The 26,077-nt window shown below is 35.8% G+C and overlaps 3 protein-coding genes across 3 annotated transcripts; all 3 read right to left on the reverse strand.

Annotated features, from left to right (window-relative positions):
* Positions 1–1,821: 1,821 nt before the first annotated feature.
* LOC138334203 (uncharacterized) lies at positions 1,822–4,704 on the reverse strand. Its single transcript, XM_069282810.1, has 4 exons — positions 4,476–4,704; positions 3,240–3,487; positions 2,914–2,991; positions 1,822–2,453 (listed from the first exon to the last, which is right to left on the reverse strand). Coding segments are annotated over exons 1-4 (648 nt in total). The 5' UTR covers positions 4,477–4,704; the 3' UTR covers positions 1,822–2,132.
* Positions 4,705–6,344: 1,640 nt separating this feature from the next.
* LOC138334204 (uncharacterized) lies at positions 6,345–10,084 on the reverse strand. The gene is made up of 4 exons (XM_069282811.1): positions 10,003–10,084; positions 7,771–8,018; positions 7,310–7,390; positions 6,345–6,923 (listed from the first exon to the last, which is right to left on the reverse strand). Exons 2-4 carry the CDS (start codon positions 7,813–7,815, stop codon positions 6,597–6,599), a joined length of 453 nt encoding a protein of 150 aa, XP_069138912.1. The 5' UTR covers positions 7,816–8,018; positions 10,003–10,084; the 3' UTR covers positions 6,345–6,596.
* A 10,178-nt stretch (positions 10,085–20,262) lies between these two features.
* LOC138335426 (free fatty acid receptor 4-like) lies at positions 20,263–25,554 on the reverse strand. Its single transcript, XM_069284514.1, has 2 exons — positions 25,158–25,554; positions 20,263–21,973 (listed from the first exon to the last, which is right to left on the reverse strand). The coding sequence occupies exon 2, from the start codon at positions 21,930–21,932 to the stop codon at positions 20,802–20,804; it is 1,131 nt and encodes a 376-aa protein (XP_069140615.1). The 5' UTR covers positions 21,933–21,973; positions 25,158–25,554; the 3' UTR covers positions 20,263–20,801.
* Between the last annotated feature and the right edge of the window lie 523 nt (positions 25,555–26,077).

A 26,077-nucleotide genomic window follows, 5' to 3' on the forward strand; every position in this document is an offset into this window, starting at 1 on the left:
CTGCCCCCGGGGGGTCAGAGCCAAAATTTATACAAGTTTTGTTTTTCTTTCCCAAAGGATGTTTGTGGCCAAATATGGTTACAATCAATGTAGAACTCTAGGACAAGTAGCGATTTATAGGATTTACCTCTATTTCCCCTATTGGGCCCGCCCCTCCTACCCCCGGGGGTCAGAGCCAAAATTTATACAGTTCTGTTCCCCTTCCCCCAAGGATGTTTCTGGCCAAATTTGGTTACAATCCATCCAGAACGTTAGGATAAGTAGCGATTTATAGGATTTACCTCTATTATCCCTATTGGGCCCCGCCCCTCCTGCCCCACGGGGGTCAGGGTCACCATTTATGCAAAATCTGATCCCCTTCCCCTAAGGAAGTTTCTGGCCAAATTTGGTTGCAATCCATGCAGAACTCTAGGACAAGTAGCGATTTATAGGATTTACCTCTATTACCCCTATTGGGCCCCGCCCTTCCTGCCCCAGGGGGGTCAGGGTCACCATTTATGCAAAATCTGATCCCCTTCCCCTAAGGAAGTTTCTGGCCAAATTTGGTTGCAATCCATGCAGAACTCTAGGACAAGTAGCGATTTATAGGATTTACCTCTATTACCCCTATTGGGCCCCGCCCTTCCTGCCCCAGGGGGGTCAGGGTCACCATTTATGCAAAATCTGATCCCCTTCCCCTAAGGAAGTTTCTGGCCAAATTTGGTTACAATCCATGCAGAACTCTAGGACTAGTAGCGATTTATAGGATTTACCTCTATTACCCCTATTGGGCCACGCCCCTCCTGCCCCCAGGGGGGTCAGGGTCACCATTTATGCAAGTTCTGTTCCCCTTCCCCCAAGGATGTTTCTGGCCAAATTTGGTTACAATCCATCCAGAACGCTAGGATAAGTAGCGATTTATAGGATTTACCTCTATTATCCCTATTGGGCCCCGCCCCTCCTGCCCCAGGGGGGTCAGGGTCACCATTTATGCAAAATCTGATCCCCTTCCCCTAAGGAAGTTTCTGGCCAAATTTGGTTGCAATCCATGCAGAACTCTAGGACAAGTAGCGATTTATAGGATTTACCTCTATTACCCCCTATTGGGCCCCGCCCCTCCTGCCCCAGAGGGGTCAGGGTCACCATTTATGCAAAATCTGATCCCCTTCCCCTAAGGAAGTTTCTGGCCAAATTTGGTTGCAATCCATGCAGAACTCTAGGACAAGTAGCGATTTATAGGATTTACCTCTATTACCCCTATTGGGCCCCGCCCCTCCTGCCCCAGGGGGGTCAGGGTCACCATTTATGCAAAATCTGATCCCCTTCCCCTAAGGAAGTTTCTGGCCAATTTTGGTTGCAATCCATAGAGAACTCTAGGACAAGTAGCGTTTTATAGGATTTACCTCTATTACCCCTATTGGGCCCCGCCCCTCCTGCCCCAGGGGGGTCAGGGTCACCATTTATGCAAAATCTGATTCCCTTCCCCTAAGGAAGTTTCTGACCAAATTTGGTTACAATCCATCCAGAACTCTAGGACAAGTAGCGATTTAAAGGAAATGTTGACGGACGGACGACGGACGACGGACGCCGCGCCATGGCAATAGCTCACCGGCCCTTCGGGCCAGGTGAGGTAAAAATGGTGGGCTGGTACTATCATGTTCTATTTTAACCAAAACCATTTATGAACGGGCTCTGTTTTTACGAATTTTGTTGGGTTTAATGCTTTATTAATTGTTTGGAATGACTTTCCAATAATGACAAAAACTTCTCTGCTTAACATATCAACAGGTTTATAACAACAAAACAAGATATAAATTGACATACCGATAGTATATATATTTTTTCTTTTTCTTTCTGTATACGACCAGAACTGTCAAGGGAAACCGCTATAAAAGATTAACATATAATTAACAGATATCTCCTTAAGTCACGTTAAGATTCTAGAACATTTTTTTTTACAAATGTGTTATTCGAACTTTTGTAGCTTCATAATATATTTTCCTTACATTGCATACCGATGTTTAACAATATGTAACATTTGATATATATATTTCAAATTGCTGGCTCCATTTTATTAAGACAAATTAGAAATATCTGTTTCACCAGGTTGATATACAATAGAACATCTTTAAAAAAGAATTTACATTAATCTGTTAGTCACCATTTCTATAAACCGGCACGTTATCAATATCGGAGTTTAGGTCATGTTTGAAGTCGTGGATAAGAGTGTGTGCTCTCCGGAGGTTTCGACATGTAAATAGTGTAAGGTCAGTCCTATCCATGTGGTCCAAAGTCAGCTCCACCACACCTCCAGTTTGCATTAGATCACTGCATTGCCTTTGCATCTGACACACGACGTCTCTCATCACCGGGTAAAGGTTTGTGACCGATAGGCTCCTTTCGTGACAGCTCGAGATCGTAAGGTTTAGGGCTATCTCTAACAACAAAGGCATGCCGTTCCGGAGAGTACTCGCCTACAGCATAAATTCTACTTCATCAAATCAAGAAATTAAAGATGCTATATATTTCATATTTTCAAAAACGTGTAAAACTGTTACACGTACCAGCATGGCTAGCAATAAGTATCATGATTCAAATGATCAATTTCTGAAGTTATTTGTGTGTTTTAGATTTAACGTTCATTTAAGGACGGCGTGTATGCAATATGTTGCGGTGTGAATGTCTGTATGTTTTGGGAGGCTGCGGTATATTCATTTGAATTGAGGAACGCTTGTCCCTTTATGGCGCTAGATCACTGAAGCATGTCTGAAATAATGCTATTTTTATAACTGCATGACCAAATTGCACCAATAACAAAGTCCATATAAAAGAGGCTAATTTAAAAAAAAAGATATGAAGCATGGCATAGCTTTAAGACGTTTTTCGTTTTGTAAGTGAATGAAAGACGACAACCTTTGCGAGATGTATACTTACCACACTATGTCCACTTGGTGTAGTTCTATCTATTGGATCTACCTCACACAAACTCCTTCTCATACTGACTCTGTTATGCTACGTAAATAAAACATAGAAGACAATTACATCTTTAAATACGATAAAGTTGTTTACAGAACCCTCGATAATTAGGGTAATTCTGTCCAGACTGTTGTTCAGCACTATAGGCGTTCGAATTGTTTAAGGTCGACTGTATTTTACATACAAACAAGATCATCGGATATGTATTAAATGCTGGAAATGTTTGAAACAGAATGGTTTGTATTGGTGTGATGAAATGCTACTAACAAACACCTTTTACTCACTAACTCATCTCTAGCCTCCCGGATATGTCTTTGCGCAAGGTCCAACTGTCCGTTTAGAGAACCTGTATCACAAATATTAAGTTCCTCTGTATTAACCAATGAATGATCCTCACACATCGCCGTGGTATCCAATCGGTATGTCTGGCTTTCATTGTCCGTTGTGTGTGAAAAGACTCTTTGGCCCGGACAATGAGCCCGAGTTAACGAAAAGCAAAGGGAAAATGCTAACAGACTCGTTATGGCATTCACTGAAATGAAAAAAAAAACCCTAACAGTTGATAACATTCACTTAACCTTAAATTGAACAAAATCTATTGCAATGAGAAATTATTGACCGGTCAATATTTTCTGAGGATTTGTATATTTGTAACGATTTTCAAGCAATTTCATGTGAAAACAATCAAAATTACTTTATCTTCACTTATATAGAGGGTTAGGTAACAATTTAGATTATGAATTAATTATTTATATTATTAACATAGGTGAAGTCGAAAGAAAACACGTACTTATACTCATTGCAAACGTGTCCTCTTGATGACTTTGGTTTAGTTTTTTAAGTTTTACGTCCTTTTAGCAGTCGCCGTTATTTAACAATATGTAGTAAAGATTTTAAAATTATTGATTTTATAAAAAATATGAAGTTCAAAGGGAAACATGTGCGAATCTTTATCCTCAATACAATCGATTTCAACGAATATTATGTACTAATGCTGATCTCAGCGATGTATTATAAAATAATGGCACCAAAGAGACACGGCCTTCTTTGTTGATTATCGTACAAAAGTTACTAGGTCAGTCAACCCATTGTTGAACTACATAGTGATTCCTGAGTGTATACATCCAAGATTATTCAATTCATAAATAAACAACCATATTTAATACATTTTTGTACTGAGTGAGTGAGCATTAATATAAATAGATTATGTGAAACATCTTTCTCTCAAACTATGCCCATTTTAGTTAGTTATTTTTATCGGCTACATGACTCCACCTATTACTGACTTCGATTATTTACCATGACAATAAAACAGCTCCTAATAGAGATATTTCAAATTGAAAAATCTATGATTATGGATCTCTACTAAACTTTACAAAAGAGTTCGATAATTCGGTAACAATCTGTTTTGTAAAATATTCATAATTGATAAAATCGGGATACTACGATATTACTAACACTTCTCAATGGTACCCGAGGCTAAATTAATTAATAAATATCATAAATAGATGGATACTTACTTTTGGTTTATTAGTTTTCTGATCAGGAGTGTTCCAGTGTATGCAACGTATAAGTGGTTTACCTTGTTTCGTAATTATTTCAAATTACAGATAGACAAATTCTAAAGTACCATCCATATATAAACAAATCAAACCAATCATCTTCGGAATCTGATTATAGACAAAACACCATTGGTCGTTTAGCTTGTAAAATCCTCATTACAGAGATATACAATGATTGGTTCATTAGCTAATTACATTTTAAAACAAAAAAAGGTTAACCAAAAATAATTGTGACATTACCAGTATACCTTTAAATAAATGTCCTGTAATTAGTTCCTGTTTATCGTTTTTTTAATAATGATACTACGACAATGAGGATAGGCCTTAATACAATACCATTATAAAGGGTGTATTGTTAGTAACGGACAAAGTGTATGACAAGCTAAGTGATAACATCAGTGGAGATTCCATATTATTTCCTTACGCTTCAGTGAAGTCTTCTTCCTTAGAACGTCTTATATCATTAAAGATTTGTAGCTCTCTGTTCCTTAATGATCATTGAATGATATTTTATTTGGCCCGATCGGATTGTAAACTCTTTAAAAATAAATATCAAGTTATCAACCTTTTTTTTTCGACATAGAAGTACGGTCCATCGAAAGCTAATGTAATTTAGGATTGAACTATTCTCTTAAACAGTTTAGTAGCAAAATCGTTAAGACTAAAAAAATATGTATCGGATATTAATCATTTGAATACAAACAGGTGTCTTATTTCCAAACATGTTTTATATTCAAGACTAAATGTCATTTTCAAGAGATTTGATTAACTTGACCAGCTTCGGGGACAGGCGAGTTCACAAGTATTACATCATTTTGGTTTGGCTTAAAGTATTAGATTAACGTCCTATTAACAGCCAAGGTCATTTGAGGTCGGCGTCCCATGTACAGTGTATGCGATATGTTACGGTGTGTGGATGTCTGTATGTTTAGGAGGTTGCGTTATATTCCCGTTTCGTCTCCTTGTAGTAGACGAATTCTTACAATTTTTATAGTGCTTTCTCACTGAAACATCGCCCGGAACAACATACCTCTTCCGGTTACATTATACCGACAACGGGTAAACCAGTAGTCAATATTATGCTGAACACTAAACAGGGTCAGAAACTACCTCTTTTATAGACTGTACTGTGTAAATAAAAGAAAATAATGCACTGTTATAACATCACAAGTGACACATTCATGTAACATGCAATTAAAGTCCTTTATAGACTCAAGCTTCAAATCGAGTCGCATGAAAAGATATACCCATGATATTAGTCTATTTTTAGAAATAGTGATTTCTTTGGTTCTTAAAGCAAAAACCAAACAAACTAGAGTTGGTTGCATCAGTTTTGAAAATTTATTGACAATCATAAAAATGTTTATAAAACAATGACTTGAAACAAAACAACGAGTAGGAACGTATAAAGAAAATGTGAACAACAGAAAACAACAACTTTCATTCATTAAAAACAATAAAAACAAAACAGTTTTTTATCAACACAGAATTAAACAGAAGATTATATTATGAAACATATATAAACACCTAATGCAATAAATGCATTATCGAAATGATTATATAAATGTGAATAATGATAATAATGATACAAACCAAAATAAAACATATGAATATAACAAAAATAAACATGTAAATTATTCAAAAAGATATAGATTTTATATGATAATGCGTTATTTTAATACATAAGTGGATTCTTCACGAAATGAAAGACGTATAAATGTAACGTAAACAAAATCTTCAATGTTCACCAAATATTGTAAATATTAATTTAGATAATAAAGATTTCGTTTTTTAACGAAGAGATTCGTAAGACAATCTACAATGCCATCTTGTAAACAAAATCACAATATTACAGATTCTTGAACCTTAAAATACATTCAGTTATAGAAACAAAAACACTACGAAGGCTTATGGAAGATGTCCCAGTTCGTCAACTCTGGTGGTCACGAATTTGAAACCCAACACATATGTCGAGAATTGTATCCCAATACCTTTCATTCAATATGAATTACTTGTAAATATCTATAATCCGTTTTCAAGTTTATGTCATAACTTGACACATGTAAGTTCTCTAGAAATCTATCCTTCAGTATTTTCAAAATCTCTGATTATGTCATTTTTGAGATGATTAACAGCTGACATTGCTCTCCTCAAATTCTGGCAAGTAAATATGGCGGTGTCTGTTGTGTCCATGAACTCCAGAGAAATACTTGCTCTAAACTTGCTTCTTTCAATCGGTATTGTGAATCTCATTAGCTTTCTCATCTCACATATAATTGTGCGCATTGGCTGATGGACATTGAAACGCCCCTCACTCGAGAACCTTCGATGGCGGTGGCAATTTATGATCGTCATGTTCAACGCAATCTCCGAAATCAGCTCAACTCCATTATGAAGTGTATCCGTCTATAAAGAGATATAGAACAGATTAAACAAGGAAGATGACAAATTCCTGGTGTATAACAGTAACCTATAAAATAAACAACATGCCTAAGATGACCTGTATCGCTCTCCTGGCAAGTTAAAAAAAGTTACTTCATTTTCTTATTACCCATTTAGTCTGTAGAGGTCAAGACCTCAAGACCCCTGAATATTCGTGCCATTTTAGCTGTTAATATAATATTATTTTATGAATGTTATCAACTTTTATTACAAAATGAAACTTTATTTTCTTTTCATCTATATCCAAAAAGTAGTAAAAGTTTGAGATTATTCATAAACAAAAGTGTATAACCCACAACTTAGAACAGTGATGTCAGTATTGTGTACTTCTGTGATGTCACGAAACTTACCATACTATTTCCACTTTGAAAGTCTGTGTGATCGTAAGGGCTTCTTTCACATATTTCTCCTGCCCATGATATCTCACTATCCTAAAGAAATCAAAGGTATATATTCGTAACGGTCATCTTAATCTGTCCTATATAGTAGTCCATCTGTTAACACCAGCTTATGGCCAGTTCTGATCAGTTTAACTGGTATACATGGAAATCACAACCCGTAAACGTCAGATCTATGTCACCATTACATGTGTAAATTAGAAAGACAAACTTTCGAAAGACTTTAAGTTAAGAAATAATGTACAATATTTTCAATAAAAAGAGCGTCTTTAAAAAGCATATTCCATTATTTTCAGAAAATTGTGGCTAGGCATGAATACATGGGTATAAACTCATGAGATAAGATACTCATCAAAAATGCTTTAACATGCGTGCTCCACTATCAAAATGTTATTATTTAGCAATGTACTCACTAGTTCGTTGGCCGTGGCGTTGAGTACACCCACAGCTTGAGACATCAGATCTGTTATAGAATCGACATAACATATGGGTACTGATGTGATCCCCGAGGATTGAGGACAGGATAGTGACGTGTCAGTCGTGAAAACATCATAACCATGGCGACGGAGACGTTGATGGGTAAACTCAGGGCCGTGTGGGCAGCTACAGGACGCTAGCTGTATCGATATGGCGAGCAGGGTGAACAGTAGGGTCACGATCACTGTAAATATATATACATTCATTCATATTGGGCTATATTGATTTTCATTTCTATCAGGTTTATTAAAATGATTAAGCTTTGAATGAACCGGCGTAAAATGAAAAGCAATTCATAAGATTTCATATATAATAATATAATAAATGATATAAAATAAGCATCATTTTCTGTTGAATTTTAACACATTTGGCGCAAAATATAAAAATGTACATTTCAAAAGATTTTATAAAAAAATAAAAAATCAGACAGAAGCTCTTACTGTCTACCAATATTTTAACGCTGAGATTAAATTTCACGTTTGTAGGATTTCAAATTTTTAACGCGAATCAATATATTAATTTTAAAATTAGGCGGCACAAGTTTTGTTGAAATTGAAATGCTAAAAAAAAAAAAAAAAAAAAAAAAAAAGAGAAATTTACTTAAAGGGAAAGTGTCACTTTATTTTATTACATACAATCTTTCTCAAGATTTTTCTGCTTTATTTTTCCATGCGTCAATGTATTTGACATTAGTTTATTATAGAAATAATAAAAAAAAACAGTTTCAGAAGAACTAACATGCATTTACATAATATGTAATTTTATAACCTTGTCGATAGTACAACCATATCATGAAACGATAATTCCAGGTAATGCCTAGCCATTTATTTACAGAAAGAGACCCGGTCTGTTTGAACTAAGGCACACTATAACACGTTTGCACGCTAAAAATAATCATAATGTGTATGGTTAAAATTCAATTTAAATAATATAATACTCAAGGCATTCATTAATATTTAGACAACTCGATATGTTGATTAATAAACAAATGTTAAATCTAGTTTCGGGGACCATGAAAATAAAAATGATTTAACATTTCTTTAGTTTGATACTACGGATTGTGAAAATTGTTGTTTTGACTCGTAAAGCTTGACATACGAATCCTGAGATTGTCTTGCATTCCATATACCGCTTAATAAATAACTGGTGTATGACGAATGCCAGAAGACAATAGCATGATAAACAATAGATTTTAAAACAAGCGTTCCTAATTTAGAGTTCACGTATATTAAATGTTTACAATATATATTTAGATACCACATTTCATTTGAAAATAGTTATGCACTCATCATGTGGTCATTGTATGACACATGTATTAATTAATAACATGAAATGTTTCATTCAGTATATTGACTGATTAAGTATAATAATATAGTGCCTTGCAATTGATATTATTAAACTAAGATATGCAAAAGACAAATAAATAAACGCTTAAGATATATGAGATATAATAATTTGAAATTACTTTGTATTTAAGGTTTCTAATTATTAATGCAAGACAAGTACTGTTAACGTACAAAATTATTACTTTAATAGGGCCAATCATATCTGATCACTTTTCGGCACTGAAACTTTTGCGATAATTGCTCGAATTGCATCTCCATGAATGACTTTCATACAAAAAATTTAACAGATTTTGCTAAATTGTGGATACATTCTGATAACCTGTTCAAACCAATTTTTGCGATAAAATTTGATGGCGCATTATTCTAACCTTAACGATACTTTAATATTTTATGATAAATTATTTTTGAAGTAAAAGCAAACAAATCGATAATTTCTAATTTAATAATAATTCTCCGTCTGATATTCACATAAGATATAATCAAGAGATTTTGAATAAAATTTGAAACATGAAGATCAAAATTGGTTTCAAAGAATAACTTTCACCTTATAATGACAAGAACGATTCCCAAGTGATTCAATCATTATCACGTAGATACATGTATATACACCCGTAACTTTACTTACAAATTATCGCCATTGTGTTTTGAAAGAAACGAAGGTATGAACTTACATATTTTAGAATCCCTATTTATTGGCCTAGAAGAGGAAATTCCAATTTTCCTTCTAAATATTCCTTTTAGAGATTTTTGAAGCAGCAAGATTAAAGCAATCTGAGACCTCTTCGTCAGCTGGAGAACCCTATACAACCCACGGCAGCTTACCTTTATTGGAATTTTCAGGAGCGTAGAAACTTTAAATAAAATTGGTATTTTCCTCGTCCATAAATTTATATCCGGTTCATTCTAACATTTTTCTGTAAATATGTTTTCTATTTAGACCTATGCCATATTTTGATTAAAACAATAGGGAACATATTATAGGTAGGAATGTACGTTCATCCTTTTATGCTTAGTTAATGGCGCGTTGATAATTTACGAGCTTATTCGAACAATCGGAGATCTCGTCATTCAAAGTTGACAACCAAACAGTCCATGTACAAATGTGGTTTCGGTATAATATTTTTACCAATAGGGATTGCATTGCCATAAGTTCTATATCAAATATTAAATTTATCTTTTATTAAAACAGATGGTTTGGATTCATGAAAGGACATTGCTAGTTGAGAACAATCAAAAAATCAAATACTGTATGTTAAAATTATTAGCTAACATATAAGTTGACCACATTTAATGAGTTGCATAGAAGGTGATTTTGGTACATGTATGGAGAGGGTGATTTCGGTACATGTAGGGAAACGAATGCAATGGAATGACAATAATGCAATATATTTGGACGATAGATATATTGCAAATGTTAAAAATTTACAAAAAAGTGATACTTACTCTTGACATTCATTTAAGAATATAATGATTCTTCTGGTAATTGAAGTAAAAACCGTGCGATATCAGAGTGTGATCAAGATAATTAATTATAATGAAAAAGCAAACGTCATTTATATACTAATTTATTTGGATCCCCCATTTGAAAATTATTGTTGAGAGGATCAAATATTTAAGGAAATGATAATACATATCGATGATACTAAAATTCTTGTTTCAGTTTCAAAAATACATTTTACTTATTTAAAAAGATAAATTAATACAGCTTATCCAATGTACTGGTAGGTAAATCAGGTATCGTTTTCCTCAAAACTTCCGTTCACTGAAACAATAGAAAGACAATGGAAACTAGATTTTACAGATCCAGACGTTAACTTCCTATCTTGATGAGATGTTGGCTTTGTTAAAGATCTCAGGGTGATTACGTTACAAGTCTTCATGGACGTATTACAATACTAGTATAGGTCACGAGCTGTTAAACACATTGCTGACAACTATCGTATTGTAATCGTTAAACAATACAAAATTAGTATATAAGATAGGTATTGCATCGTGAGTGGAACATTCCAACCAGGAAGTCGAAGTTTTTTTTATGTTTTATCGACTGTAATATGCCAATCGCGTTACAAGGTCAATCCCATTGAAGAATGCGACAATAAATGTTCTTTCAAAATAGACTCTGACGTTGTTTTTATCAAGAATATATTGTCTATATCAGGTCAAATAGAATATGAATCATATGTGAAAATACGATATGGCATAACATTGGCGGAAATGGATGTGTTTTTTGTAAATGATTTTAAAGCATGAAAACTGAAAGTTAAACCGGCAAATGTAGAGACTATCAACGTGAATCGGTAACATGTGAGTACATTGCTTCATCAAGAATATATAAATCATGTATGAGTAACGGTTTACTTCGTGGAAGTTTTGAATTTTTGAGGTTCCAGAGGCCTTTTCTTGAAGCAGCCTGCCAAAAAAAAAATCAAAAGTCAGAATTTGTAAAATAGCGTAAACGAAAGAATTGTTCAGTTCCAATTTCCACTAAATATTGAATACTTCATCGGTATGTGTATCGGCTTAATACTGCAGTTTTGCCATTCTACATATACTCGTGAAATAACTAACATGCTAGAGCATGTTCTGAAATTTATAACGAATAAAACTATCAAAGCTAAGAGCATACTTAGTTAGTTAGTTAACACAAGAGGAACATGGGTCGTAATGGCCTTTTGATTACTGGTACGATACAAATATACCAAAAATATTCACCTTTTCTTCAACTAAAAATTAAATCATTATATTCTAAACACTCTTCAGTAGAAGTGTTTGATACAAAGTATTTGGCAGCTGATTATGAATAAAGGTCAAAGTTATTAATTTGAACAAGGACGACCTTCTGTATTTGACATGTGTTGCGTGTGTAAATGTATGAACTTTGGGAGGCTGCGGTATATTCGTATTGCGCCTTTTTGCACGTGATAACGGCCCTATACAGTTTGGTAACTACGGTATATTGGCGCTGTATCTCCTTGTTTGACACCAAACAAGCAAATCTATCCGGTCACGTTATACTGGCGACGGACGAACCAGTCGTTCCACTCAATTCTACGGTATATTGGCGCTGTGTCTCCTTGTGATAGTAGAACTCTTTCTTTTTTATAGTGCTATCTCAATGAAGCATACCACCAGGGACACCACACATGAACACGGTCAACTGGAATCAAGTCGTCCTACTCCATTTATGTCGAGCGCTAATGACCTTGTTTGTTTGATTAATTAACGTCCTATTAACAGCGTTGATCATCTAAGGACTGCCTCCTATGTATGCAGTGTGTAGCGCTAATGGCTTATATTCAATAAATAAGTCAACATTTTACGGATTACCTAAAATGTAAATTTTAGTCTCATCATTGGTTGAGATATTCATTAATATATGACCAAATCATAATCTAAACCATCTGATCATATATTTACAGTGTACATTTGGCTTTAAGAACCCCATCGATTACCGAACACTCTTAATTAGTGATTTATTGTTTTATAACGAAGTCGTGAGAAAGTCACAGCTAACTGATAATTAAACAGCAATAACGCTTTATAACCTTTTTATGGACAACTTTAATTAAACACATATGATGCAAGAAATATTGACAAGGAAAAATAGCACAAATAGCTATAATTCAGAATTTATAACTGCTTGTGCATTCATTGATGTCATAAAAACCTATCGTAAAAACTCAATATAAATCTGTGATATGACACATATTTGAACTAATTTTGCAACTAGCCCAGGGGCCGAGATGACAGAGTGATTAGATTGCCAGAATCTCTCTGCGTCCGGGTCACTAGTCTGAATCCTATGTGTGGCAGTTAACAGGTACTGACATGGGCCGGTGTTTTTTTCTTAGGCTACTCCGGCTATCCTTTACCACCTCAACTTCAAGCTAGGGTAACTTAAGCACAGCTCTCATATATCAAATGCGCTGTGTGAATATCTGTATATTTTTGAGAAACTAAAATATTTATGGTGTTTTGTAACACTTAACCTGTTTATAGTGTTATCTCAAAGAAGCATGCCACCGAAGACACCAAACAATTACACTCCACCCGGTTCCATTATACTGACAACGGGCAAACCAGTCGCCCCACTTTGTGCAGCGCAGGAGCAGAAACCAATTGTATAGACTATGGTGTGTCATGGTAAGGTTTAATTAAAGATTTTGTTAACCTTGTGTTAAAGGGACATGAACCTAAATAAACAATGTAAATTTGAGTAAATACATATTTAAGACGTGTCAGATACCTTACTAAGTAATATATATCAGTTATTGTGCAAATGTGTCAAATAAAATAATTTAATGGAAATTCCATCTTTCTGTATTTTGAACCGGTCCGGTCGAATTTTGAAACGATAGTATAGTAGTGTTGAACTTTAGTGACCTCCCACAATGCACTGCACAAATTAAATGCATGTAAACCAAAATGGTGGGTCATAAACGTGGGTGAAGCTAACACAAACGAATTCCTATAGAAAACAGTGAACGCCAAGAGTCCGTAACGTGCGCGATTGGGAAAGTAGGTAAATATAAATGAATCGCTGATATGCAAGAGACGGGAGCAACTCCCCATTTTATACTTGCGTGATGTACATATGTGCAATACGTCAGAAACCTCCCTTCGCGGTGCCCTGTCATGATCGAATGAAAAGTCTCGTTTGACTTTTGACTTATCATTCTTACGCTAAATGCAAATTATTTTATAACAAATATGGCTGAAACTTCGTGTCTCAACCATTGTTAATTAGAAACTGATTTTAAAATGTGGAAAATTAATATTCCTTGTCAAGTCAGCAAGGTTGTTTATTATAACCTCGCTTTCGCTTTGTGTTCCAAAAGTAGAATATGACGGTCTATTTTTATCATTTTTAGGTAGGTATATCCCACGTTTTCCTGTCGTTTTAGATAACCAATCATTGTAATAAAATATTCAATAAACATTTGAAAACCATATCTAAGCATACAGAACCAATTATTTAAGGTTCATGTCCCTTTAAAAGCTTTTATAGAATATAGGATCCATAGGACTTACAACATTTAACACGAGTTAATTCCCTTTATTCGTACACACTCAGTCCTTTACAATAGCGAATTTTCAACAGTTTAACAAGAAAAGTTTGATTGAAACGCCCACTACTCTTAAATTAAAACAATATGCAATACATTGCGCATACGGATACATTGATATAATGATAGAGATGAAAAGGTTTTGACTTAGTCTTGTGTACAACAAATTAATGTAGAACATCACCTAGGCGGAAAAATCAATTTTGGAATCACCTTCTCTAGCAGTTTATTGTGGGCATTTCGGATCTATTATATTATTTCTTTTCTATTAGGGTAAATCGCAGATATCCTTTTTTCCTTTTATCGAAATTCTAAACGGGGGATTATGAGCGAAAGAAAATGGAATTATTAGCGTTCCTTTTGATGTGTCCCTCCCGAGATGTGAGGTGATCAATAACTTTGGTTTTATACACTTCCACTACCAGTAGTTTAATCTTCCAACATCAAACAAAGCCCAGAAACATCCGGTAGGTGTGCATTTTTAATCCCTTTATATATTAGCTTTCCTTTCTAGTTGTATTAATTTTCTTTTGCGCTGTTAATCGATCAAAAATACAGTTTCAAGAGTCGAAATATGTTGTAAACAACTTGGTAAACAAGCTGCTAAGATTGTCAAAAGGCATTCAGCTGAAAATGTAATTGAAAACGACAACTCATTAATCTTATTTTCCACATAGTGTAAGCTTACTACGCTAGCCATACGAGGGAACATGCTACCGTCAAATTTTGTGTTTTGAAAAAATGTTGGAATGATGCAAGGTGACATATTATCACCAAATCGGCTTTTACTGTTTGTTAGTGATTTTGAAACTTCATCATCATTGCAAGTGTTCGTTATAATCATGTTTACTGCTGTCCCATTTTATATTGATATGTAGTAATTATTTTACTATGGAAATACATAATGTAAAACTTTCTTACGGACGTATCCCATTAATGTACAAGTTACTGATTATGTTGCGATAAAGAGTATTTGCTCTCATTACCTTGACGTTTTGTTACAAATATGATAGCCTTTTGATAGCCATTTTCGGAAATCAATTCTCAAGACAGGAGATCTGCTTGCTAATTTTACGCAAAACCTGTTTATATCATTCTATATAGTATAACCAGAATAGTTTTTGAAAATAACATTAAAATTCATCGAGAAAAGTTGACATAGTGACGTTACGAAGTTGTTTCGCACGGGTCGCCTCAGGCGACTTTGGTATATTGCACGTGATAAGCTCGTAATACACCCGTAGGTAAAAGAGGAATTGTTATCTTACACAGGGATGCAAGGCAAGTACACGCGCTGGACAGATATGTGAGGTCATCAATACACGCGCTGTTCATGATCAAAATAACAGAAATTCCATAATGTATGGGAAAAACATCAACCAATGAACTTGACCGACATCTAAGCCATCCATTTGTGTAACATTAGACTTCGTCAAGAGCCTCATGTTGTCCATCCACAATCTTCCACTCGGGTTGAGATATTCCTGTACACTTGACTGGCCAATGTAATAGTTTATTCTACATTTGGGCGTGATAACCTGCATCATTATGCAGCGATGATTTCAATCATCAGGGTGCAAGGAGCTATACCATTGGGGCTTGATGGTCTGTATTTATTAGTGGACACACACTTTTTCAGGGAACGTCTGATCAGCCTCAATCTTTTAATTGATTTTTTATTTATTTGATTAATAAACGTCATATTTACGGCCAGGGTCATGTAAGGACGGCCTCCCCTATATGTATGTAGGCCTATTGTAAGATAGCAATTTACTGATAATGGTAAATAAGTTCACATGGAAACTATTTAATTACATAGTGAAATATATCCCGTTTACAATTCACATGGTTCTATTAAGACCCAGAGTCTTTTAAAGACGACCTCCCGTGTCCAAGCTTGCAAGGTGTAAATGTTCGTGTCGTGTTTGCTAAGTGCTATATCACTGAAGCATGCCGCCGAAGACACCAAGCATTGTGCGAGGTGCGCGTTATATTCTTGTATAGTGGAACTGTTGCCCTTTTTATAGGGCTATATCACTGAAGCATGCCGCTGAAGACACCATGCAACACACCCCACCCGGTCACATTATACTGACAACGGGCAAACCAGTCGTCCCACTCCCTGTATGCTGAACGTTAAGCAGAAGCAGAAATTACCACTTTCATAGACTTTGGTGTGTCTCGGCCAGGGAACAGAACCAAAAGCCTTCCTGAGTTAAGCGAATCATGAGTTGTTCGAGGACATTGTCTTTTCCTTCTGTAATATCATACATTGCAGGGAAATCTAATTTGCAAATATGAACAGCACAATCAGCACTTTGCTCTTCTTATGGAATATAAACAGATTATGGTACACACACTTTACTATTAAACTAGGCATTGCATATCAATTAATAACACAGAACTTTGCTTTGCAGAGTATTGTAACGACAGTTTAGGACTAAACAGGGCATTATATATAAATGAATTAAATGGATTTGCTTCTGTTTGTTATTTTGGAGAAATCGTTACTTTATAGTACTGAACCTCAAGTACAGTAGACGCTAGCCACTTACAGCCAGATGATATGGCGCCATTCTCATGCCTCTTTACCATATACGGATTAATTACTACGCCGTGGACCAGTAAATAGGCACACGCTGACTCTAGAGCTCTTGGTTCTACTTAACATCTAAGTTATCTGATGTTGACGACTGAATTTTTCGCCTTATCAAGATAGATGGAAAGATCCCTAAAAGTCCAGAATCAAGATCAAGTATTCAACACGTGACGTCTAAAACAGCGTAATTTAATGTCGGACCTGTTTGTTTGTTTGATTACATTAACGTCCTATTACCAGCCAGGGTAATTGACGGACGGCCTCCCGTGTATGCAGTAGGCTGTGTGTGTATGTGTGTGTGTGTGTGTGAAGGGCGTGTTTTGGGAGGATGTCGTTAAATGTGATTTTAGTCACCAAAACAGCATTCATCAGACATGAAGTGAATAGTCTGGCAAATATAACCAGTCTAAATGCGTTTATCGACCTTTCACAAGTCCTTACATATCAAAACGACGGTCCAGTTCTGCTAACGTTGTCCAGTTTTAACCATTGAAATTATAGAATAGCCCCGTGTAAATTTAACTCATTTCTAAAAATAAATATTTGAAACCGATACGGCGTGGAAGTGTCGACACGGACATAGCCAGTCGGGAGGACCTGTTAGGACTATATATATATTAACTTCTTCGTATGCAGACCGATATTGACAGCATATTTTATTTTTCTATTTTCATAAAACATTATACTGGTTAACACCATTTTTACCGATTTCATCCCTCCTTTGCCCGACTATTCACTTTAAACTATGCTTGTGGAATCCTCACACAACAAAAATGTTATATACTTTCTTTTTACGTATTACAGCTAAATGGACATTTGAAGGTGTATTTTCATTTCCCTTTAACTCCCGGCATATTACTACCCAGTAAATGTCGCCTCCAGCCCTATATGCAATGTGCAAAAATTACAATGTTGTACGATGTTATACATTGTTGGAAATCGAACATTTTAACTATAGATCCTGTGTTCCATTTGCACCGGTTGACATGATGTTTGTACATATACACTTTTACACAAAGATATGTTTGATTTATCCGCTGATTTTAAACAGAGCATATTATACTAGGTATTATTTTAAACGAAAATTCATCATCTCTAAGTTTCACTTAAACTAGGTACTTTTGCAATGGCGCATTGAACGACAACGAAACAGATCTAGATTTTCATTGCCCTGCAGGTAGGGCGTTAGAATAGTACCTGCCGCCCCTATTGCATGATCGTAAAAGGCGACTAAATTTAGGATCTTATCTTTTCTATTCTTCCTAAGTGACTTTATCCTTCCTAATGCCTCCCTTGGCACCGCCTCACTTTTGGCCTTGAGTTGAGCGTTCGCCCCTGTGGGGAAGGCTCTGGGTTCTGTCCCCTGGCCGAGACACTAAAGTCTATAAAAGTGGTAGTTTCTGCTCCTGCTTAGCGTTCAGCAAAAAGGGAGTGGGACGACTGGTTCGCCCGTTGTCAGTATAATGTGACCGGATGGGGTGTGTTGCTTGGTGTCTTCGGCGGCATGCTCCAGTGATATAGCATTATAAAAAGGGCAAAAGTCCCACTATATACGAAGACACAACATGAATATACCGCAGTCTCCAGTCCCACTATACACGAAGACACAACATGAATATACCGCAGTCTCCCGAAACACGCACCTCGCACAACATACACGCAACACACCGCATACATGGGAGGCCGTCCTTACATGACCATCGCTGTTAATAGGACGTTAATTAATCAAACAAACAAACAAATATCTAGAAGTTTTAAAACGTCATATGCAAATAAATCTGAATAACCTACGCAGTCTAATTGTTAAGATTTCGTTGTCCGAAAGTATTTCAAAATGATTTAGTCTTTGTTTTTCACAGTGCAACAGGCTTAACAATGTTTTACAAAGTAAACATATTCTCAAATTTGATCCAGTTTTAGCTGTAAATAAATATTTGTTTCGCTTTTTTTTAAAATTGTTTATTTGTAGTCTTTTTTTGAAATGACAGGGACAAATAGGACAGGCAAAAATATCTATACTCGAAGAGATTCACGACAGATCCTTTTGCCGTTGAGTCTCGGGTGAGACAGTCGTGAACCGCCTCCTCCGATGGAGATTTCTCTTTCCTACACTCAAAGTCGCTTTTTACGATCATGCAATAGGGGTAGAAGGTACAATTCTAACGCCCTACCTGAAGGGCCAAATTTAGGATCTTCTCTTTTCTCTACTTCCTAACTGACTTTATCCTTCCTAATGCCTCCCTTGGCACAGCCTCACTTTTGGCCTTGAGTTGAGCGTTCGCCCCTGTGAGGAAGGCTCTGGGTTCTGTCCCCTGGCCGAGACACACCAAAGTCTATAAAAGTGGTAGTTTCTGCTCCTGTTTAGCGCTCAGCATACAGGGAGTGGGACGACTGGTTCGCCCGTTGTCAGTATTATGTGACCGGGTGGGGTGTGTTGCTTGGTGTCTTCGGCGGCATGCTTCAGTGATATAGCACTTTAAAAAGGGCAACAGTTCCACTATACAAGAAGACACAACATGAATATACCGCAGTCTCCCGAAACACGCACCTCGCACAACATACACGCAACACACCGCATACATGGGAGGCCGTCCTTACATGACCATAGCTGTTAATAGGACGTTAAATAATCATAGGACGTTAAATAATCAAACAAACAAACAAACAAACACTCAATGTAGGGGACACATTAAATATAACACACGTGAAAAGGATGCATCAAAACAATCTGTAGGTTTCATGCAACACATATACGACGTCATGTGACTACCCAAAGAAACGATAATCACGTTTAACATTTGCATACTGTTCACAACCTGTCGGGTATTTGGAAAATAAATGTTTTGAATGTATTGGTTTATGATTGATCGTCGACTTTATTTCTTTCATTTGGATAAGCATATGTTCTTATTTTTATTCATATGGTACAACATTAACGAACATGGGTATGGATTTTGGCAGGCTGTGGTATACCTTCTTATAATAGTGGAACGATTTGATGTTTTATAGCATTATCCTACTAAAGCATGCCGCCAGATACACATTAAGGTAGGTCCATACTTTTGAAAACCGCGCCAATTCATATGACGCTATACCGGAAGTTGCGGAGGTTGTTTTGAGTTCCAGAATGGTTTCCGATACGCCACGATTTCCACTTGGATATTTTTTTCAATATGTGAAAATCGTATACATATAATATTGAATGTTTAAAATCCTTAAATAAATCAAATAAAAGCAGTGAAGTGAAAATTATATGCTATCTCAGGTTTTTGCGTTCCCTGTCGTAAATGGGAATGGATTTTCAAACACCGGAAGTGTTTTAGTCATCAAGAGCTTTAGTCAGCACCACATTTATCAAGTAACATTTAGTTAAAATATTGAACGTAAATACCTTCCATGTACTTATTTTAGCAGTCAAATTTTAGCGCGAATGGAGAAAACTGTATACAATGATTTATAAGCGCGATTATAAATCAATGCCGGGATGATCATTTTACATAATTTAGCGCTGTACGTGAATTAGCGCTTCAAAATCTACCGCTAAAATAAGTACGTTCACAGTTTGCGGGAACCAATATGTAAAAATGAAGAATACCATTACTTGTTTTAATGGTTTTATTTCCCACGGTTCATAACATTCATGTAAATTAATCTACTTTGAAAAGTCATGGAGTATCTTTTTCATTGTTATTGTAACATGAATTCATAACTCATTGTAACAATATTTCATATATTTATGCCACTTTTAATCGTAACTATATTGTATATAATACTTCCGCTGAAAGTCTCTATTGTAGTCGGATTATGAAAAGGCGTTTTTTTAAAGATCAAAACGAATCTTATTTCACTAACGTTTTTGTCACATTAATATTTAGTATTCGTTTTAAAAAAAATACACATTCTGAGTGACGAATGTATTTGGAACGTTCGGCTGACGCCAAGTTTAATCCGAGACCCTACTTGACCTCACTATTGCTTGAGTTCTGACTGTAGCTAATGGCGCGGATACTATGCCTGCCATTAGAGCCCGTTCCACTTGTCGACACAGTGCTCCTGCACGCGAAACACTTGAGCACGGCCCGTCGAACTTTGTCATTTATAACACCATATATGAAGGGATTTACACAAGCGTTGGCCAAGGCGAGACACAAAGTACCAACGAGAGCGAGAGATGGTACCTGCATGTTATCGTAAATTCCGTCAATTAGAATTATGACGAAGACCACAAATATTGGTAGCCACATGAGTATAAATAGAACCACAAGAAGAAGTAACGTTTTTACCACTTTCACATCTCGTTGATCCCGAGATTTCCGGGTCTTCAGTGAGTTTGAATGTAACACGTCCACCCTATTGTGGTTATTCAATATGGCGCGTCGTGATCTGACAAATTTTCTGATAATCTTGAAATAGTTAATGCTCATTATGGCTATTGGAATGACAAATCCCACTAAACAACTCAAAGCAGTAAAGAAAATTGACGCGCGAAATCCAGAAGTCTTTGGCCACGATAACGTACAAATTGTGACGTAGTCTCTTCCGAAAGGAAATGACCTGGTATGGAAATACATTGCAAGTGGAATAAAGCACAAGAAACAGACGATCCATGTAACTATGATAATGGCGACTGCTACACGTGGTGTCATCTTCTTAGAATTAGTTTTGTTGATGCAAATATGTCTATCAATGCTGATTACGGTCATAGTCCATATCATAACCATTGCACAAGTAAACAAAAAGTAAACAAAAAACTTACATATGGCATCTCCGAAAATCCAATTACCTGTTATACGTGTTATAGCTACGATCGGACTTCCGAATGAAAACATAATATCCGCCAATGCTAAATTAGCGATCATACAGTTAGTCACCGTTCGGGTGCTGTTGGTCTGGAACATTTGGTAAAATATAAGCACGTTTCCAAACATGGAGAAAATAAAAAGCACAGAAAACACGAACGCTTCTATGTATTGAAGTCCTTGCCATGGACGGTTGAATTCCGAAATAAAGGTGAAAAATGAGGAGTTCCCGTAACCATATTCATGAATGCCGTAGAACCAAGAAGTATTGAAGTAGGACGTTTCCATGGTGATGCTGGGAACCACTGCAACTGCACCTCACTCGATGTCTGTGGAGATAATATTAATAGTATGCAATGGTATATAGTGTAAGATAATTATAATGTTTCAGAAATTACATTTTTATTAGACATGGTTTTCAACATGATTCTAGGTAGCAAAGCCTGAAAGGGAATGGTGAAAAAGCCAACACTTTAACAATGAAATAATGACATTTTCTTACTTTATATGCTGTATGAGAATATTTATTATATCTTTTAATTGTTTAAACAGTTTTATTAAAATACTTTACATATCATTATATATCTTTAGGTTCTATACGTGTCGATATGATATGTGGACTGGTGCAGCACTATTTATACATCCCGGGTGTACAGAGTACAGGAAGCGGAAGTGAAATCTAGTTCATTCATATCTATAGTCAGCCCTGTAGGTAGGCGTTAGAATTGTACCTGGTGCCCCTATTGCATGATCGTAAGAGGCGACAAAATTTAGGATCTTATCTTATCTTTACTTTCTTCCTCAATTACTTTATTCTTCCTAACGTCGCCCCTGTAAGGAAGGCTCGGGGTTCTGTCCCCTGGCCGAGACACAACAAAGTCCATAAAAGTGGTAGTTTCTGTTCCTGCTTAGAGCTCAGCAGAACGGGGAGAGGGACGACTGGTTCGCCCGTTGTCAGTATAATGTGACCGGGTGGGGTGTGTTGTTTGGTGTCTTCGGCGGCATGCTTCAGTGATATAGCACTTTAAAAGGGGCAATTGTTCCACTATACAAGATGACACAACTTGAATATACCGTATTCTCCAAAAACATGCACCACGCACAAAATATACGCAAATCACCGCATACACGGGAGGCCGTCCTTACATGACCATAGCTGTTAATACGACGTTCATTAAACAATCAAACAAACAAACAATCATATTTATAGAGTGTTTATGAATTGTCATTCAGATTGGATTCCTCAGAGATCACTTTCGCTTTGTAGGTAAACATAGAAATTACCCCTGCTGCCCCTTATGCATTATATCGCGAAAAGGCGACTAAATTCATATTTCCTTTTCTTTCCAAATTAACTGACTTTCTTCTTCCTAATGTGTTTTTTTTTTATTAAAAATGACTGACCGTCGACAGAGCATAAACGGTACGCATCATTTGAATAATAACTGATGTATAATTGATAGTATGTGTCTAATTGACACAAAAATGCATACAAACTACTTTATTTTGGCTTTGGTGTAAGCACACAATTAGTTTTAAAATTCCATTAAGGATATATGCCTTGGATTTTTTTCAGTCCGCAATGATTTTTTAATATTTTAATGTTGAATTTAATAAAAAAAAAAAAAAAAAAATAAATTTTGCAATGGTAGTAATGGTGTAATGTTAAGTAAATTCTGTAACTGAAGAAAATATTGATACGTCTGCTCCTGTTTTAGATACAGAAAAAATACCATTTGCCAGCGATGGAACACGATTTTTTAATGAGAAAAACAGTGGTAGCGACACAATGAGTTCGACGTTTTGTTCTCGATTTAACCTAGATTGTATACAATGTAGTTGAAGAAGGCGATGTAGCAACCTACACAGATTGTGCACATTTTTTTTCATGTTTTACTTTTTAGGACACTTGACCCTCGTGTGGTACTTGTATGTATCTTGACTTTTAATTATGACTTGTTTTTCATCTATATTATTCATTCATTTTAGTGGGTTAGATGTTTTTACGTCCTGTTAATAGCCAGGGTCATTTAAGGACGGCCTCACTGTATGCAATATGTTTTTACGGCATACTATAGTAATCGTGTTGATAGTGGAAATTCTTGCATCAGCATGGAAGCATGTATCCTGCAACACTAAACGATTACCCCCCAAATTGTAGCATTAAACTGACAACGAGCGATCCAGTACCCGTTATGCTGATCACTAAGCAGGAGCAAAAACTACTTTAACAGACTATGGTGTGTCTCGGCCAGGGTGAGGTCCTCGCGCCTTCTTTATTATCTTATTATTCAAGCTGATATTTAATTACCAAAAAGCAATACTAAGAAAAGTAATGTTATACTCTCTCTTTCACAAAATTTAATAATACATCTTGGATATAGTGGTGTATTGGTTGATAAGATTAACGTTGAATTAACATGGCATGCAAGGCAATGTATGCATGGTTTAATGGTACAAGAGTTTCACTATATAAGAATAATGTGACCGGGTGTGTGTGTTGCTTGGTGTCTTCGGCGGCATGCTTCAGTGATATAGCACTATAAAAAAGGCAATAGTTCCACTATACAAGAAGACATAACATGAATTTACCGCAGTCTCCCAAAACACGCACCTCGCACAACATACACGCAACACACCGCATACATGGGAGGCCGTCCTTACATGACCATAGCTGTTAATAGGACGTTAATTAATCAAACAAACAAACAAACACAGCACGAATATACTATTTTCCAAACACGCATCTCGCACTTCACACAAGCACGGGAATCAGTCCTTAAAAGCCCAATATCATTCAAGAGCAAAACAAAGTTTTTTTTTAACATTAATTACATAAGAAAATACATCGATAGCCTGACATTCCCATTTAAAAAATAAAAGCCATTTTGGAAAGGTAGAGAGCCTTTAAATGACCTGGCTGTTAATAGGACGTAAAGTAATAAACAAACCAAAGTTTTTAGTGTGTTTATATCTATGTTTTGGGAGGCTGTGGTACATGTATATTCGTTTTGAGTCTCACTGTAATAGTGAACACTTGCCTTTTTATAGCTACCATACTGTGATACTGAACGAAGTGATAATTACATTGTGTCAGTAACTAGATAACGATAAACCGGTTCATTTCATCAGACTAAACTATTTTTTTTCTGTAATTGCACGGATAGGCTATTGCAGATTATCTATTTTAAGGCTACTGGTCTGATGCTCTACGAATTGCAAAAAACATTTGCTTGTTTGTTAAAGTTTAACTTAATTTTAAAAGACAACGAAGCTTTTAATTTTAAAACATATTAGGGTAAAAGTTAGTAATTCGAGTAATATTGTAATACAAATTTATAACGTATTGATAAATAATCATACAAAAGAAAGCATTTTGAAAAAAGCCAGTTGAAATATGAACATATTTGTATCGATGAAGTAAAAGATGTTTAAGTATTTCACAATAAATTGATAAATAAATAAACCAGTTAACCATAGCATCGAAAAAGACACAATATTAAAATTGCTTACCACTTTTTACATGAAATAATTCCTACTATAAATCGAGCTGCCATCTGCAGTAGAGTATCCATCTGCATACAAACATTGAAGTAACAGTAGGTGGCGATTTCGCACTTAATAAGTTCATCATGTAGCTCCTTACTGATAGTTGTTTTTGTCAATTGCCGAAGATATATATGTATATCCTCTGTGTCCTCAAGAGTCACTTCGAGACGATATTGTATACTGTACTCAATCCCGTGTCGCGAGAAATTGTGCACTGCAGTCACTGTCGACTTGTCAGTATATTCGTATGGTTATATACACACATACAACACACACAGGGAAACTGGAAGGTAGGAAAAGGCTGTCGCTGATCATATACAGTTGTGAAAATCAATTAATTGAACCGCGAAATATTGCTGGTAATTTGTCATCTTGAATTAATATTGGTACTTCATATCTGTTGTAGCTATAAATGTTATCAGCAATGGAGCAACTACACATGGGAAAATCACCGTTGTTCACCTGTACGCTTCTCTGAAATTATTGTTAAATTTTCTTTTCTGTTAAATTCTCCCGTGACATGAATGTAACAGAATACCAAAGACTTGCTTGCATATCCCTAGCTGACATGATGCTTTTTACGAAAAGAAAGTGAAAACGATGCTTAATTTTTTTTGTTAGGACAATTATAATGGGTAAGATGACAAAGCTTTGTGCATGTAATACAAGCGTGATGGCGTTTGATTAGATATGTTATCTTTGTGGATAGAACAGCTACATGGTACGAAGTGGCTCTCAGTCCTAGAGATCCGTATTGACACACACTGATTAAACTAGATACTGAACTTTATAATTACCTTTAATAGTTATGTAGTATATACTCGATGTCTATATAAAGCAATGCATTGATGATAATAAAATAAATATTTACCGTTTATATACTT

The sequence above is a fragment of the Argopecten irradians genome, chromosome 11 (genome assembly GCF_041381155.1).
Source record: "Argopecten irradians isolate NY chromosome 11, Ai_NY, whole genome shotgun sequence".
NCBI classification, from domain to species: Eukaryota; Metazoa; Mollusca; class Bivalvia; order Pectinida; family Pectinidae; genus Argopecten; species Argopecten irradians.